General features: G+C 39.1%; 1 protein-coding gene across 1 annotated transcript in view; it reads left to right on the top strand.

Annotated features, from left to right (window-relative positions):
• Nucleotides 1-9,737: 9,737 nt before the first annotated feature.
• The window catches only part of RSBN1L (round spermatid basic protein 1-like), a gene marked incomplete at its 5' end in the record, with an annotated part of 34,684 nt that continues 26,489 nt past the window's right edge, over nucleotides 9,738-17,932 (top strand). Inside the window, 1 exon segment of the mRNA XM_010001794.1 lies at nucleotides 9,738-9,843. Coding sequence (XP_010000096.1) covers nucleotides 9,738-9,843 — 106 coding nt within the window.

The raw sequence follows: 17,932 nt of genomic DNA, 5'->3' as shown, positions 1-17,932 counted from the left end.
GCCGTCAATCCTGTCAAAAAAGGGGGTGTGGAATTAACGATGGCGTCAGCGAGAAGCTGCCAGAGGCCTTAGGTTTTCTTACCTATTAGGGAAATAAGGGTGCCTAGTAATTTACTAGACATCTTCGAACGAAACTGAATTTCTGCTAGTGCTGTGGTAGGGAAACGGAGAACACCACGTATTACAAAGAAAATCCCAATTTTAAAATTAAGTCCTGAACGATTTTGTTTATTAGACTTAATTTTTACAGGCTAAGTCATCGGGGACTGGAGCATGCAGCTAAAATTTAGGTACTTAAACTTTTGAAATTTCATGTAGTTACTTCTTCAGGTTTGCTTTATTTCCAGAAGATCAATGGTCAAAAATATTCAAATAAATGTTTGAGGCTTTCAGGAGAAAGGGAGGAGGTGCTGGGTTAGCTTATTGATGGGGCTGGACAAAAACTGGCCATGCCAGGTAAGACACAATATTAGGCTAGATTCTTGCTTAGATTCCTCCTGACTATCTAACAATAGATGCTTAGAAAGTATAAGGCAGTACATGAAGTCAGTACAAGAATAAATGCTTTTATTTCCAGTCTATGCTTTCCCAGTCTCCAGTGACCTTAAACCAGATTTGAATACTTTTGCATCTGCACTGAAATACAAAGAACTTGAAACATTAACTCCATCACCTAGTTTAAACAAGTTTCCTTTTTTTTTAAAGGAAAAATAAATTATAGCTGCTTTGTAGGTTTAGGTGACTTTGGTTTTGGTCTGTATCTGTACTTAGGGAATGAGCCAAGCTTGTAGAGGACAGTTAATATCAGTGTGCCTTTTTGTCTATTGGTTATGTTGTCTGGCTGCCTTACTGCGTTTTCCACTAGTTTCCCCTAGTATCTTAGGCTCTGATGCGCTTACTGTTGAGTGTTATTTTTTCTTAATTCCTTGTTCTTTTTGGTCAGTGTGTTGCATGCATTGTTTTGTTCTTGTGATCTAGATTGCCGGTGTGCAGATGGACCTTAGATGTGTCAATTCAGTGCTTCCAAGTATTTTTTTTTTGGATTTTTTTTCCTTGTTCCTGTCCAAAAGGTTACTTAGGAAAAGTTTTCAGAAATAATACTTGATGCATATTTGATGTTGGTGAAGTTTTCTTGTCTTCAAGGACAGCTGCTAAGAAACTTGCACAGTATCTTTCTAGCAAAGCTATGGAAGTAATAACCATATTCACTCAGATTGTCAGTAGTGTCCTACCAGTTACACAATCATGTTAATCTCTGAAAAAAATATTACAGTAATAGGATGAAGTGTTAGAAAATGTCATGATAGTGATGGTGTCAACTGAATAATTGTAACTGAACTCTCCTGGAGGCACTGATTTGTCTTTGAAGAGGAGATTCTGCACTTTGTATCCTGAAAGGGTACTTTCTCAGAACTAATATAATGCCAGGCAGAAGTACTTTATTTTTTTAGTTACTGTTTGCTCAGAACAGGTCTTTTTACCTGCAATTTATTTCTTGAAAACCGAAGTACAGGCAAGAACACACATTTTCCAGGGCAAATGATGCTTGTATGTCATCTGGGACTCCAGATTTCTGTTAAGAGCAAGTGGTTTCTAAGCTAAAATTTTGGGGCGTGATTTCCTATATAAATGAAAAACTTAATCTTCATTAACTTGTGTTATTTTTGCAGAGAAGGTTGTAAGAAAGCAAGGGATGCACCAAGTCACCTGCTGAGAGCAGCCAACCTTTTAAAAGTGGTTCTGTATTTGATTGTAGATTAAAGAAGAGGTTTGTGCTGTTAATCCTGTGAATAATTTACTCTTCAGAGTGGGAAGGAGAAATGTGGTCACGATGCAGGGAGAAAAGAGTGACTTAGGGGGGGCATGTTTAATCCCGAGTACAGTGGAAAAATGAGAATGATATAGTAGAGTGGAAGGGTGGAATAGGCAGAGCTTGTGCATCTGGATTGCTGGGATTATGGCATAGACTAGAAGAAGATACTGTAGGGTTGCTGAATAAATGTGGAATGAGTGAATCTGAGATTGTGATGCAAAAGAGGAGGGAAGTAGCAATTAAAAGCTGTGTGAGAGGGACATGATTCTGTTCTGTTTTGGGGCTAAAATGTGGGTACTGTAAGGAAGGCAAGGAAGATTAGAGGAAGGGTAGGCTAGAAGCAGAGTGAGAAATATTGGCAGCCTACGGATATTAAATCAGGGTAAATTTGGAGGATTTTGTATAATAAAAACTAAGACTTGTACGCACAGACTATATAGTGGAAAGTAGGATTAAAATGTGGCCCCTTAGGTGTAGTAAGTTGAGTTCACAGAACCTGTCATGTGCAGTTGGTAATAACTTCCTAAAAAGCAACCTAATGCAGGCAAGTGCAGTCTCCTTGTCCCAGAGGCTGCAGTTAGACAACCTTTTTGCTTTTGGTGCTGTGGAAAATCAGCAACAACATGGAATTGACAGTACTGATTATTTTTTCTCTCACAGCACCTAGAACCAGTACACCTATTGGTGTTGCACCTACCATCAAAAAAAATTGTGCAAATGAGGAGAGTGAAGGTGCAGAAATCTCTAAAAGAAGCAAAATTATCAAAAGATAAGCAGATTAAATGGGTGGGATTTCTTTGTTAATTTTGAGGCTCTGAAGATAGAAAAACTCCATCCTCCCTTTTGTATCCAAAGCGGAGATGCATTGCACTTGGGTACGTGGTTGGAGTGTGATTCCCAGTTTAACTTTGTACTGTTGAGAGTGCAGCTGTTTATGAGCTGGGAGAAATTGCCTTTCCAATTGGCAAGCTGTGTGCATACTCTGCTACATACAGCAGTTCTTATGCTAGGAGAAAAAGCTTTACCCTGGTGAGAGAAAGTGGGAACCTGCACAGACCCTAATAGTTGAAAAAATGAAGAATGAAGCTAGGGGGATCATGGAGAAGAATGACAAAATTTGTCTCATGGGATTGCTGGGATTGTGGTGCAGACAGTATAATACAGGGAATCGGGGTGTGCAGTGATGCAGAGTGAATGAATGTGGCATTTGGGCTTGAAAAACTGTCATCATAGGAATTTGAGTAGTATCAGTAGCATTTTCCTAAACCTAGTTTAAGTGTTGTGGTGACAATAAGGAATATTGACACTGAGGAAATTGTGAGAAGTTTTTTCAGCTGTCATTCAAAAAAGCTGGTGATAGGAGCTGATGTTTGTCCTTTGCTTGCAATAGTGATTGCTAGGTAAGAGAGACTAGTTTTGAGGCACCTTTCTTTCCTGAGTAATAAGATGTTAAGCTTGGTTGTAACCAAGATGGATGATGTGTTTAAAGCTTTTTAAAAGTTTTGTGTTTTCTTGTGGTCTTTTAATTCATTGGGAGGACCTTTAACTTGTAGAGTCATAACCAGGTCTTACAGCTTGTGTTTCAATTAAATGAACGGAATTGAGTGAACACTTCTGAGATTATGATCTAGCATGCAGAGAACCTGGAAGATCATATGCATGATTTATCCTGCAGATTGGAGGTTTAGGCTGTTTAAAATAAGCTTAAATTTCACTTGTCAAGTACATTCTGATAGTGGAATTGAAAGTTGCATAACTATTTTTGTTTTAAAACATGGTGTGAATCTGACAGATAGGATTGCTGTTACAGGTTATGACTGTGTTGATTTAGTTAGTCATTTAATTGATACTCTGCTCTAGCAGTTCATAGTTGAAATTTTCTTTAACAGTGCAAAGCTATTTGAATTGGGGCTGTTCAGCTTAGAGAAGAGAAGGCTCCATGGAGACCTTGTAGTGGCCTTCCGGTACTTGAAAGGGGCCTACAGGAAAGCTGAGGAGGGGCTTTTTGTCAGAGAAGATAGTGATAGGACAAGGGGTAAGGGTTTTAAACTGAGAGAGGGGAGATTTAGGTTAGATGTTAGGAAGAAATCCTTCAGTATAAGGGTGGTGAGGAACTAGAATGGGTTGCCTGGGGAGGTTGTTGATGCCCCATCCATGGAGGTTTTTAAGGCCAGATTAGATGAGGTTTTGTGCAACCTGCTCTAGCGGTAGGGCTCCCTGCTCATGGCAGGGGAGTTGGAACTTGATGATCTTTAAGGTCCCTTCCAACCTTTATGATTCTATGAAAGCTCAGCTTAGCCACTCCTCTCTTCATCAGAAGATGACTGTCCAAAGACTTGCTGTAAGGTGTGATCCAGATGAACCATTTATGCTGTTTTTCTGTGAATTTCTGTTTAGTTTCTATTTCTTTCTCTTTATTTTTTTCTTCAGTGATCCATTTGCTGATACCTTAGTGTGCAAGCAATCACAAAATGAGACTGAGATTTTTAACTTGCAGATGGGGGTTCCCTGTATAAGCAAGACAGCTGAATATGGTACTGTAGGTCTTTTTTTTTACTGCTGGGGCTGTTTTTTTTGTTTTTTTTGTATTAAATTTTATTTCTTTCTCCTGCTGTCTTTGAAGGATAGATTAGATTTCAGGTGGGCATTTACCAGTGATCCTTCTGGTAACTTTGTTGCTTTGGGTTGCATGAAACTTCTGGGTTTTAAGCTTTCAAGAAATTGCACTTTTCAGGCTTTTTAACTTTGGTTTGTATCTGGAGGGATGCTTGTTTCATAGTCTGATTTACTGAAGTAGGTGGGAGAAAATTTAGGATCTTCTTTCCCCTTTCTTTAGAGCTGGGACCATTAATCCTGCTAGTTAGGTCATGTTTTTTTCCTATGCTGAACTTTTCTGTCTTTTGTTTACTTATAGTTCCTTTGCTTTTTTTTTTTTTTCACTGTGTGGCTTGCATTTTCAAAATTTCATTGTTGGAGATTTCTGTGCAGGTTTGAGAGCTGATAGTGACAGTAAGCATCCAGTGTTGAAATGAATTTGGATGAGTATATCTTTCTCCTGAGGGAACCTGTCCCCTTTTCATTTATGTGAAATAACTGTGAAGCTTTGCTAGACAGAACACAATTTCTCATTTGCTAAGATGGAGAAGAAACAAAGCCTTGCCCATACCCCAGAATCCAGCTCTGTGTAGTTCATGCAGTTCTGGTTGTAGAAAAATAAATGATTTTTTTTTAGTTGAAATGGGATCAGCAGACTGAAACATCAGATCTGAAACCTCTTGTAAAGGCCTTGTTTGCAGCTGTCACGTTCACTGCTGATTTCTGATGCAACTCTCCAGTGCTTGACCTTAAACTTCATCGTTCAGTTCTGTATGTAGAACGTATCATTTAGAAGTGCAAAGATGAAAGGAATTGCAAGAATTGGATTTAAATTTCTTGGAAGTGTTTTGCTTCTTAAAAGAGTGTGTCTTGTCATTCATTCACTGGTGGGCTTTTTCTCACCTGGTAAGGGAATTTCTTTAGGCATATCCTGGATTTTAAATAGCCAAATATTCCTGGCTATTGGATTGAGAAAGCTATCATGCTTGTGAATTATTTTATTTTATTTTTATTTTTTTGGGGGGGGTGTCTCAGAAATATTATTTTTTTTACATGCATTAAATTAGGATGCCTGCTCTCCAGTTCACTTTGGATGACCTAACAAAAGTGCAGGTGTCAAAACCGTTAACATAGTGGTGTTAAACATACTGCATCTATCTGAGTAAACAGATAAATGTGGCTTCTTGAGGTTTTTTTTCTGTGTATTTGTATAAAAGGAGGAGAGTGCCAATGGAAGGAACAGTGACTGATGTTCTCGTGGTCTTCTCCTCCCTCTTCCCTTCAGTTAAAATACTGTTGGTGTTAACCATATTGATGGTGGCCGTTAGTGGTAGTTTGTAAATATTTTGCCTCGTGTGCAGTGACAGCCCTTAAATCAAAGGGAGAAGAGAGAGGGAGAACACTTTGAACATAATCTATGACTGACTACTAATGTGGGTTACCATCTGGAAAAATTGATGCAAAGCAGCTGCAGTTTTTGGCATCTGATGTAAAGCTTGCCTCTTTTGGTGCTGAAACGTCTTGCTTGAGTTTCTCCTTTGGCTTCAAGGTGCGAATTTCACGAAGTGACAGCGGCCACATTGCATTTGATCCACTACAGAGCACTTTACACTTGACGTTGTCTATGCACTCGATTTAGCTTTTTGTCTGTAGAAGCTTGCAGTAGAGGCAAAGATATGTTTAAATTTCTGAAATCTGAATGGTGTGGTCTGTGAATTTGTGTTCCTTGGTTTACTACTTAAGAAATAACTGCAGTCATTATGTATCTACCTGTTGAGGAAACAAAAAAATCTTTTTCTATAGCCTTTAATTGTAAATGGCTGCTTTCCTTATGTTGTACCTATTCTATTTCTTTTGTGTACACACTTAACCCAACATCTAGAAAAGGTAGAAGCTTTTGGATTTGAGGAGGAGGTATGCATATCATTCTGAATTAATTCACTAAATCTTCTGGATCCACAGTCAAGTGAAATCATTCTTTAGATGCTGTTTAGGAAGGTGAGGTGAAACACTTCTTAATTGAGTTCTTCCTGTTGGTTTATAGCACTCTTCTTTTTTTTTTTTTTAATATACCACTTTTGCTGCATTTCATTCATGAGTGTGCTGTTCATATGACATGAAAATCAAAGAATATTGACTTTGTTTTGACACACACATCTTGTGAACATGAATAAGACATCTAGGAATCTCTTTGTTCCGAAAGTGGTGTATTTCCTACAAGGAGGGATACTTATTCCTACAGAACTCAGAATTTTAAAAAGTTTCCACATGTCATTGACTTACTTAGTAGCGTAAAAAACCCCCTCTATAATATAGAGGCATTTTTTTCTTCAGAGCTTGAAAGCTAAGGGATGAGCCTAACTCTTACTGGGCCTTCCATAGCTGATTCCTACTGTGCTTGCCATGTATTTTTTTTTTTTTTAACCCTAGTAGAGAATATTTAGAAACTGTTTAGTCCATGACCAGTTATTTCCTGAGCAGTGTATTTCTCTGCCAGAAGCATATAAAGTGAAAGTGCAATTTGATAGGAGAACTACTTTATTAAAAGATGCAGCATTCTTTCATTTTTACTCTAGGATACAAGTTACTTCAAACTTTTGGCTTTTAGTGTATTTAGAGGTGCATAAGTAAGGGAATAGGAAGTATGTGCATGTGCAGGAAGAGCATGTAGTGAGAAAGGATGTGAGAAGACTGTAAGGGTTGCTATGCTACAATAATGCTTGTATACATGTATGAAAATTTTTTATGTAACAATTGCTGTGTTGTAGTCAAAATTGTTCCTAATGTGGTTGTTAAAAATAGAGTGGAAAACAGGTTAATGTGAAGAGACCTAAATAAGTGTCTGCTCTTTTGTGCTCACTAGTCCCTAAAATTCATCAAATGAACAATAAGATAATGTTTTCAGGACCACTGACTTCTTTAATTTGGAATTTGTTTTTTACTTGCATTAGGCTGTACACTGCTTTTGTGTTAGTACTGGGATTCCTAAAAGGGACATAGTTAAGTTTAATTTATTTTACTCCTTTGCTGTATTTACATTGTATTTGCAATTGCTTCAAGTGGGATTTGCTTGTGGCTGTTGCTGGAGGAGGTCACAGGACACTTCCATTGTTTCTTTTGGAAGGAACGTCTCACCATTCATTGACTCTGCTAATTGCTTTCTAGATACAAAAATAAACCAGAGGCTCTTTAAAAGGTTTCGGCTTGTTCTCTGTCCATACATATGTGTTGCTTCTGACAAAACTGGAAGATTCATCCATCTGATGTTATTCGTGAGGATAGCAATAAAGGATTCTTTCAGTCTTGTCCCCTTTCAGAAAGGCTCAGCATTTGTATATGCTCTTCAATCTTTCTTTAATTTGTGAGTGATAGCAGAAGTCAAGTGTGCCTCTTAACAGTATGCAAATGTTGACATAAAATGTAGATCTTCCCATGATAATTTGAATTCTGTTTTAGTTAAACATTCACTGTAAGTCACAAATGAAGCCTAGTGCCTACTTGCTGAGTGACTGCTTTCAGAATGTTACTTAAATTCCTGTTGTGTAATATATTTCCTACTTCATGCTCTTAAATTGCAGGGTATTTACAATTTGGGGGTTTCACTGCAGGGAGAAGCAGGCTGAAGAGAAGATGCATGTCTGCTTAACCTGTTCCTAGAAAGGACAGGTTTGTGTTGCTTAGGAGTCGTTTGGATTTTGTGGTCTGCTATACAGATGAATCTGCTTTGTCATCCCTTCTCATTGAACTGTTAGAAGGCTGTGATTATTTCAGCTTCTTGGAACAGAGGCTGCCAGACAGTTTTAAGCACAGCTGCCTTATTCCTTCCTATTTGTGTGCCAGCATAGTTTCTGTTCTCTCTCCAATGTTTATCTTAATCTGTAGATAGAAAACAGAGATTTATCATTTGCCATCTCTTGTGGTTTTTATTTTTTTTCTTGGGCGCTTTGCAAAATGTGTTCTTAATCCAAACAACTGCTATAGTTCAAGTTCTGTAGACTTATGTGAAAACTCCTAAAAGAAAAGATACGGAATGCTGTAGAGTCACTGTTAGAGTATTCATTATGTGGATTACTGTAAACCATTTCCACCTTTTGCTTAACTGTGAATATACTTAATAAATAATTTGGTTATGGAGCACTATTGCCTTCTAGAATTGAAGGCTTTCTTTGATTTAGTTCTGAAGAATATTTCTGATTTGTTAGTATTGAAGGTACCTGCTGATTCTATTTGATGTGAATGCTTGAGGAAAAATAATTGTATTTCTCTTTGCGTCCACATGGGGTTTATACCATAAATAAAACATTAGTCTCAGTCTTTCAGCTGTTTTATTGAGAAAGTGTTCTGAAGCATAATATTATGTAAAACCTTGGAATCAGATTTGCACTTCCCTTGTGGTGGTTAAAAACCCAGTAAACTCTTGGAGCAGGTACTTGGCTTCAGGCCAAGAAACTAGGAATGAAGTGCTGGCTGCAGTGCATTTAAGTCTAGTTAAATCTGACTTCTCAAAATGCTTGGCCTCAAAAGTAAATCTGAGCTCAGCTTGAGAAGATTATTCCTTGAAATTATTAATTCCTCTAGGTCTAGTATTTTTCATGTGGAAAGCATGCCTAACGGCTTTGCTTCTCTATGACAACTATTTAAAAGCCTGGAGTAATTTGACAAGGAAGTAGATGAATAATTAGACTGCTCAGGTAAGCTGTTGCTGACTTTAGGTAAGCAAGGGAGGCACCAGCACATTGTATCTGCTGTGCAAATAAAGCACATTTCATGTGTCTATATTGATTACATCTTACTGCTATTAATAAATTAGAGTAGCATGTGAACTTAGTGTGAAAGATTTTTCAGTTGACAGGTTGTCATTCCAAGCTACTTGCAAAAGCCTTTCAGTTTAGACTATGTGGAGACAGTTATGTGAGGCTTCTAGAGTATATGTGCACTCAGGAAAAGACAAACTCTACTTTTTTCCCCCATTTCTTATCTAGTGCATGTAACTTGAATGTCAAGAAGTAAGAGCTGATTACAGATGCAAAATAAGAACAGAAGGTAGTAGAAGTAAACAAAAGATTTGTTAGCTGTGTGCAGTTAACATACTCAATTGTTGCATACAGTTCTAACATAACAGAAACAAAATTTGTCTGAGTTAAACAAGCTTATGTAGGATTATGCAACTGATAAATACCAGCTCTTTATGTTAAAAGTACTGCGATTTGCTTGTAACTCCTTTTGTTCTCTAACTGCAGCTTGCATGAGAGTAATATAAAACGTGCATGTGACCCATTAGTTTACCATTCCTACTTAATTGTAAAATATTTGCATTTCAGCTCAAATCAAAGACAAAATTAAGGAAAGGGAAAAGAAGCAAAAAGAGAAGAAGAAGCACAAAATAATGAATGAAATCAAGAAAGAAAATGGAGAGGTCAAATTATTGCAGAAAGGTAGGTCCAAACTGTATAGGTGTGTTTCAGTCTAGTGCTTTAAAATCTTTGTGATTGGATTGGATGCTGAGTTTTAATATTGTGCATTTTCCCTAATTAGTTGATATGCTCTAATTTGGAACCCTCATAACCTGGGTTTTTTGTCAGCTGTGTTAGGCTTAAAAATGTAATTGTCACCACTGTTTTGCTTATACAGAAACTGTAAATACTAGTGCTTCAAGGAGTAATGTTGATGATATTTATGTAGTCACTGCAGTTACTGAAAGTGATTGTCATTTTATATATTGAGGAGTAGAAAAATCATGGAATTACAGAATTTTTTGAGTTGGAAGGGACCTTAAAGATTATCAGTTCCAACTCCTCTGCATGGGCAGGGACACCTTCCACTAGACCAGGCTGCTCAGAGCCCCATCCAACCTGCCCTTGAACACCTCCAGGGATGGAGCCCCCCCACATCTCTGGGCAGCCTGTTCCAGTGTCTCACCACCCTTATACTGAAGAATTTATGCCTGATCTCTAACCTAAATCTCTCTTCTTTCAGCTTAAAACCATTACCCCTCGTCCTCTCACTGCAAGCCCCTGAAAAAAGACCCTCCCCAGCTTTCCTGCAGGTCCCCTTCAGGCACTGGAAGGCCACTATGAGGTCCCCCCAGAGCCTTCTCTTTTTCAGACTGAACAACCCCAACTCCCTCAGCCTGTCCTCATAAGAGAGCTGCTTCAGCCCTGGGACTATTTTCGTGGCCCTTCTCTGGACACGTTCCAACAGGTCCACATCTTTCTTGTGCTGGGGTACCAGCGCTGGACACAGTATTCTAGGTGAGGTCTCACCAGGGCAGAGTAGAGGGGCAGAATCACCACTCTCAATCTGCTGGCCACTTACTTTGATACAGCCCAGGATGCAGTTGGCCTTCTGGGCTGCAATTGCACATTGGTGACTCATTTCCAGCTTTGGACCCACTAGCACCCCCAGGTCCTTTTCCACAGGGCAGCTCTCAAGTGTGACCTCCCCCAGCCTGTATTCATATCTTGGGTTATCCCAGCCCAGGTGCAGGACCCTGCACTTGGCCTTGTTGAACCTCATGAGGTTCCCCTGGACCCCCTTCTCTAGCTTGTCCAGGTCCCTGTGGGTGGCATCCTGTCCCTCTGGCATATTGACCTCACCACCCAGCTTGGTGTCACCAGCAAACTTGCTGAGGGTGCTCTCAGTGCCACTGTCAATATTGGTAATGAAGATATTAAACAAGTCCACTCCTCGGTGGATGCATGATGGTTCATTTCTGCTGTGGTCCCAAACTGCAAAAATGAAATGGCAACAAGCCTAGGGAGTTAAGTTATCACAATATAAAGCCAGGTCCCTTCTTTTGCACTTTGATTTCTTTTAGCTGGATCATGATAGACGAAGCCCTCAACTGGAGTTTGGTGTGCTTTATGCCCAGGCGTATGTGGTGTGCTGGAAATCCAAATCGCCCCCCTTGCTTTCTGGACACGTCTTGCCCTTTGTGGCATGTACGGCCAGGTGCAGTTGGAGTTAAGTGTCCTTCCCCTGTTACAGATCACACACTACCTGCACCCCTCTGTCTCTCAGGATCCTTCCTATCTGTGATGCCAGTTTAATGTCATGGTCCACTCCTTGGTGGACGTGTGATGATTTGTTTCAGCTATGATCCCTAAGTGCAAAAATGAAATGGCAACAAGCCCAGCGAGTTATCAACACACAATGACTTTATTGGTCTTGCCCGTAAAGCAGCTTGCGATAGAAAAGAAGAAAGAATAGGAAAGATGAGGTAAAAAGGGGTGGGAAAGAGGATAATAGCTACCACCACGGGTCCCAGGGCATCCCTATGGTCCTGAAATCAGAAGGCGTTCAGCTGCTGCTGCTGCTTCGATTATCATGATCTCTCGGTGGGGAAGATCTTCAAAGTTCAGTTACTAAGGAACCATCTTTTATCCTGGGTAGCACACCTTGCTCCCCCCTGGACCCACCTCCACTCCACCTCTGTCCCATGGAAATGTGCCAATCTCCTCCTGTCTGGATTGAGGCTTCCATGCATGCCCAGAGAGGAGTGTCTGAGGTGTGGCCAGCTTCAGAGGCGGGTAGCTTCTTACCAGGAGGTTTGTTTTTGTATTCTAGTAACATTATAATGAAGAAAGTTCAACTGAGGCTTCCTCAGTTTTGGCACAGCAAGCGGGATCCATAGTCCTCGACAGCAGTTCTTAGCTTTGCTGCTCCAGTAGAATAGACCCGTACCAGGTACCTGCACTGTCCGTACCTCAGTTTGTTCTCCATGGTTTCTGCACCTGCAGCAAGCCACTGCCAACTCATGTTGAGATGTTAGTTCAGTTCTTGGGGCCTAGTCACTGATGACAATGTTGAGACAATACTGATCTTCTGATGGACTTTACACACTGAACCAGCACTGACCCCTGAGGGACACCACTTGTCACTATTTTCCATCTGGACTTAAGAGCTGTTGACCACTACCCTCTGGACACAACCATCTAGCCAGCTCCTTATCCACTGGAAATGAATCCATGTCACATCTTAGATCTAATATTAAATGCCCCAAACTGAATAACTGCAGAGTTATAATTCAGGAACTTGGTCAAGTACTAAAAAATTATGTCCAAGAGGAAGTATAATTTTTGATAATTTCTTGAATTTACAATTTATTGTAACAAAATGTAATCATGTTCTTACACTTTCTTATGTATCCACTGAATCTTAGAATTGTAGCACAAGGTATCAGTGTCAGGGTTACTCCCATAGTGACTGTCCTCCACCTGAACTTCATGGTGCTGATCGCAGTCCTTTAAGAACAGCAGTTCAGTCAGTTCTTGATCCTCCTCACTCTTCACTTATCTAGGTTATGCTGCATCAGTTTTTCTGTCACTTATTTAAGTAGAACAAATACTTAAAAAAAAATAAAATTGCTTAGGAACAAATTCCTGATATATTTTTCTGTTACTTTGTCTGCTGCAGGATTGAATTTGCAAACAAAAAAACTGAAACCCCCAAACAAAAACATTCTCTACAACACATTTCTGTGGATTCAGAGGCACAGAACCTGGTATTTACTATGTCACATTTTATGCTTGTCACAGTTTGAAAGAAAGATTGGTTCTGTCCTAGCTCAAAACAGGGCGGTAGTCTATGCCACAGGTCCAAGTAACTGCATTAGCATCTGTGACAGCTTAAAGCCTGTGTTCTTCAGATCTCAAGGTAACAGCTTAGACTGTGAGGAATGTGTAAACTGGTGACTTCCTGTGAAAAGACCAGATGTGGCTTGTCTTTGCCAAGCATGAAAGGAAGCTGGTGGTTGAGATACTGGGCAACACTTAACTGCCTCAACAGCAAGGTTCTTTGGGTTTTGTTTGTATACTAATGATTTTTTTTAACCCTGAGTCCTGCAAAGACAGGAGGTGTTGTTATGCAAATCTAATAATTTATACTTAATGGGGATATTTGGCCTCAACTGGTGCTTTATTTTCAAGTTAATATAAAAAAAAAGCATACGCTCATGGACTGTTAGAACATTTGTTCTGAGTTAGTTGAGTAGCTGGATGGGTTATTTTCACTGAGGGCATTGCTATGAGTGTATTAGGTTCCTTATCTCTACTTCATAGATCTGATATGCTACTAGTCAAGTATTATGTTTCACATTTTCTTTAATATATTGTTGTGGAGCATTTTGTAGATGCGATGTTTGATTTGCCAGAATCCTGCAAAATTGACTTCTGCTTCAGGGTAATAAGGCACTCTGTCAGGAGAGCAGTTACTGAGAGCGGACAGATCCTCCCTCCAGTGGATTTGTAGCCTGTTCAGAACAGCAGCTCTGGATGTTTTCAGTAGGCCTCAAAAAATCTGACTGGATGTGTTTGTGCTGTGAAGTTTGTATAACATCTCCTGATTCCTTCTGCTGATCCGGCTTTGTGTCCTGGGAGCTGAGGATAAGAGAGCAAAGTGCTTTAAGATGCCACATCGTGTATGTATCAGTGGTCAGTGCCTCTGTGACCTTTTCAGACATTATTAACTCTTCATCTAAGGGTATATTCTTCCTGTGGAACAGAAGTTAAGCCCCAAACCCTTTTATTCTCAGCTCAGAATTCACTGTGTGGGCTTAGGAACAAAGATTTGGAACTCATTCTTTGGGTTTTTGGTTTTGTGGTGTTTTTTTGTGTGTGTTTAAGAGACTAGAGTGCTGGTCTCTAAAGACAGCTTATTTCCTCCTTCTAGGCATTGGATCTATATGTTGTGAAATGTTACTCTGTTTGGTGAATACTTATATTGAGAATATTATTAGTGTTTGGGTTTTGTATATTTTTTTTTCTTCTGTTTGTGACTTATTTTCATTGAGGAGGTGGATGTAATAAAGATAAAAGCTTGCCTGCCTTCAGACAGTTAAACTAGTAGTCAGAGAGAAAAGGTGGCTAGTTATAGAAGAGGAGGTCAATACTGAGAGACTGATGCCTTTTGAGGGAGAGTTGGTATGTAAGCCTGTTTTTGGTCCTTGGAGCTGAATGTGGAAGAGTTTACTTATACTGGGAAATTTAAAGATGTAGGCTGTTCATCTGCTGAAACTTTGGTTGCCATTGTGTTGAAAGCAGTGAAAAGGTTGGCCATGTTGGAGGAGAGCAGCTCTTAAAAAGTATTTTGCAGCTCCTGAGACTGCTAAAAGAAATGTGTTGGGCTTTTTCAGAGACCCTGATGGCTTTTCTTACGCATCCAGAGAAAAAAGGTTTTTTTAATCATCCTTTTGCACTTGCAGGTGTATTCTCTGTAGAATTAGAGTATATAACCCTAATTGCTCCTTTTTCTCTAAGCCTGTTATGTGGAAGGAAGACCTTAGTTCCTGGAAAAAAGGTTGCTTGCACATGGATATTGTTAAAAATTCAGGAAATAAAAATGATTTAAACTTACTTTAAAAAAAACCCTGCATAATGAAGAAGTTACCTTTTAGAAATAGTTTCATAGAAAACAAGTTCACACCAATGTGATGTTGCTGAGGGTTACCACAGGTATTGGAGAAAGAAAAAGTATTAATAGACTTATTTTTAAACAGTCCCATTTTTTAAAAGGGATAATACAGAAGTCAGTCCTATTTTTCTCATTATTTCTATTGGATCACAGCTGTTTGTAAAAATGCAGTAGGGGAAATTCTGCAAGATTAAATGCCTTTGTTTATGGAATATCAAAATGCATCAGAGAATGGAGAATGACTATCTTTTATTGTGCTGGTATCACTTTCTGAAAATTTTGACTAGCTCTTCTCAAGGTGGTTCTGAGTATTCAAATTCCAGAAGGGCTGAGGCAACATAAAATAGTCAAAATAACTCTGTTTTAGGCTTGTCTCTTCTGATGGTGATTAGTCAAGCTTTCAAGCCTATAAATAGAATACGATAGCTGTGAGTTCTCAGTTGTACTCCTGCTGTTTGGTTTGTTTCCTCCCAGTGTACTGAGACACCCTGAAGTTACGTTTGTTTTCAGCACATGGTCTATTAACTTTTCAACCTGTCATCAGCTGGTGATGTTTGTTCTCCTTAATTCTGGAGTGACTGTGCATTTTGCGCCTGTTCAGAATTCCATGTGCATGTTTTAACTCTATTAGGACATCAGTTGTTCTAATAATTTTGAACTATTTTGTAATGTTTTTCGTTAACTCAAAAATTATTATTGAATTATATTTACTGAAAATACATTAACACAAATATGTAATAAATTATCTGTTTTGCTGAAATAAAAAAAAATAAATTTCTGTCACTTGTTTACTATCTGTTACAAATTTGAGCTTTGTTATTATCTAAGAAGCTTCTCATTATTTTTTCTTCTGCTAGGAGGCTTTTTTAATTTTAGCTTTTTGTGTACTGTTAGTGGCAATGCTTCCAAGACCACCTGTGCTCTCTGACTGCATATTTTATTTACTGGTTGGTGAATGGTGTCTTAGGTGCCCCTGTGCAAAGCTTTGTTTTAGTTGATTATTGTTATGACCTTAAACTCGTTGGAAGATCCAGGAGGACACTTTGGTGGTTTGAAATGGGATTTCTGTGTTGGTTATTTAAAACTCGGCTTGAAGAGCTGTAGCAGAGCTGAGTCATTGTAAATTTCTAATATATCAGGAGCTTTAGTTTGAATCGCAGTGAGAAAGATAGAAAACGCTCAAGTTGCGTGTCTGGTCATGTGGGACTACAGGAATAAACTGAAGATCATTAATTGGAGGTTACGTATTACCTGTCCTCTTACCAGAGAATCCTAGGCTGAATGCCTTGTCGTACGGGAGTAGGAGATAGTGGGTAAAGGATCAAACCACAGACTTAATGCTTTGTAGCTGATGACAGAAATAGCCAGGCTGGTCTCTCACTGCAGAACAAATAGTATACCTGCAGCTGGTTGATGGTGCTGTGGCTTTTCATGTTCTGTAGAATGAGGAGCAAGATGCTGTGTTCCAGTCTTTCTGTTTAGTTGAAAAATCCAGGAAATATAGTCCTTGTTTAGGCTTCTCTGCATTCTTGTTCTTGCCTCTGTGGTTGTACTTCCCACCAGGTGCACATCAGCTCTGTTAAATTTTGGAGAGTGAGCTCTCCTAAAGTGAGGAAGTAAAAACTGACTTCAGTTACAGGTGGCAGGTGAAAATGTTTGCTACTAGCTGTCAGCTAGAAAACTGTATTGTTATTAATGTTTTTGTTTTAAACTTCTGGAGTTCCCCTCCTAAGAATTTTGGGGGCTGTGACCTCAAAGTTGACGAACAGTGCTCTAGTTGAAACAACTGAATGAAGTAGCAGCTTTGCAGCCTCTGCTTACATAAAATTTCAGATCAGATGACTTTATGGACAAAACACAACGTAAAATAAACTTCAGGCAATTTCTGAGTTTTCTTCTTCTAGAAACTTGCCTTGGGAAGGAGTCTCTTAGTTACCAAAGTTCAGGCTGTCTAACCTAAATTTAAACTACAAGTATGTGTAGTAATAACAGACCATTGGCTTATTTGCATAGAATTTGAGCAGTTCTGAATCTCAGACCTTAGTTACAGGTCCTGTGCTGTGGTAGGGATATTGTGGCACCAGATAAATGAATTTACCAGGTTACCTTGAAAGATTTACCAATCATGTAGATGTATGCAGAAAAAGAAGTATTTGTGGTATGTAAGGCTTGCAGTGCCTAGAACATGGTTAAAAGTTGTTTAAAGGTAGTTCTGTTACTGCTGAATACGTGCACACATGAACTGAATGAACAAAGATTTCCATTCTTCTGATTTCTTTAAAAACACAGTACACATTTTATAACTCTATCCTTGTACAGATGTTGGGGACCAAATAAGAGAAGAAACAAAATTTTGTATTTCTCTGGTACTTTACACTCTAGTGAAGTGTGAGCTTAGCCTGCTTTTTATCATCAGATCAAGGGGAAAGCTCCTGTAAATGTGTATGGGTGCTGAGGGCTATTGTCCCCATCCTGCCCCTGTTACTCTTCATTCTTGGAGTCTCACTCCTGTCTTGTGTTTCTGAATATACAGTGGAAAAAGTTTTTATTATAGGTGTTTCGGTAGCTGTCCAAATGCATCTCAGAGCACACAGAGACAGATGCCGTGCACTACAAAATGGCTACTGTGTTGGCTGAAGTTAGATACCAACTGCTATATGTATGTCTGTACACACCCTTATTGTGATTGTTGGTGAGGGCTCTCTGAAGCACCTGGTTTTGGGTGTATGCCTAAATAGTAACTACTTCAGAGGTGAAATAAGTCAGCTTGCATCAAGCACCGAAGCATTTTGATGTATGTAGCATTGGAGTGACTGAGAGTATGTTTCTGTTCCTCTATACAGCTACTGCAAAGGAAGAATGAGATGAAAGGAATTTACTGAGCACTGTTGATAGCAGTCCCAGTATTTCAGCAAAATAACTCCTTTTGCTATTGAAGTCTGCAATTTCTGAGCAGCTTTAAACACCTTCTTCCGAGTGTAACTTTGAAATTGAGCAGAGCAAAAAAGCCTTAGGCTAAAAATGTTCTGCCCCCTTGTTATGTGAAATTCTATTAAAGTTTTGCTGAGAAGTACTACTACTTTCAGGAATCAGTTTTCCATTTTTTCCTCAGGA

The sequence above is a fragment of the Chaetura pelagica genome, unplaced genomic scaffold (assembly GCF_000747805.2).
Source record: "Chaetura pelagica isolate M959 unplaced genomic scaffold, ChaPel_1.0 scaffold137, whole genome shotgun sequence".
In the NCBI taxonomy this organism is placed as follows: domain Eukaryota; kingdom Metazoa; phylum Chordata; class Aves; order Apodiformes; family Apodidae; genus Chaetura; species Chaetura pelagica.
This window is presented reverse-complemented; position numbering and strand designations above follow the sequence as displayed.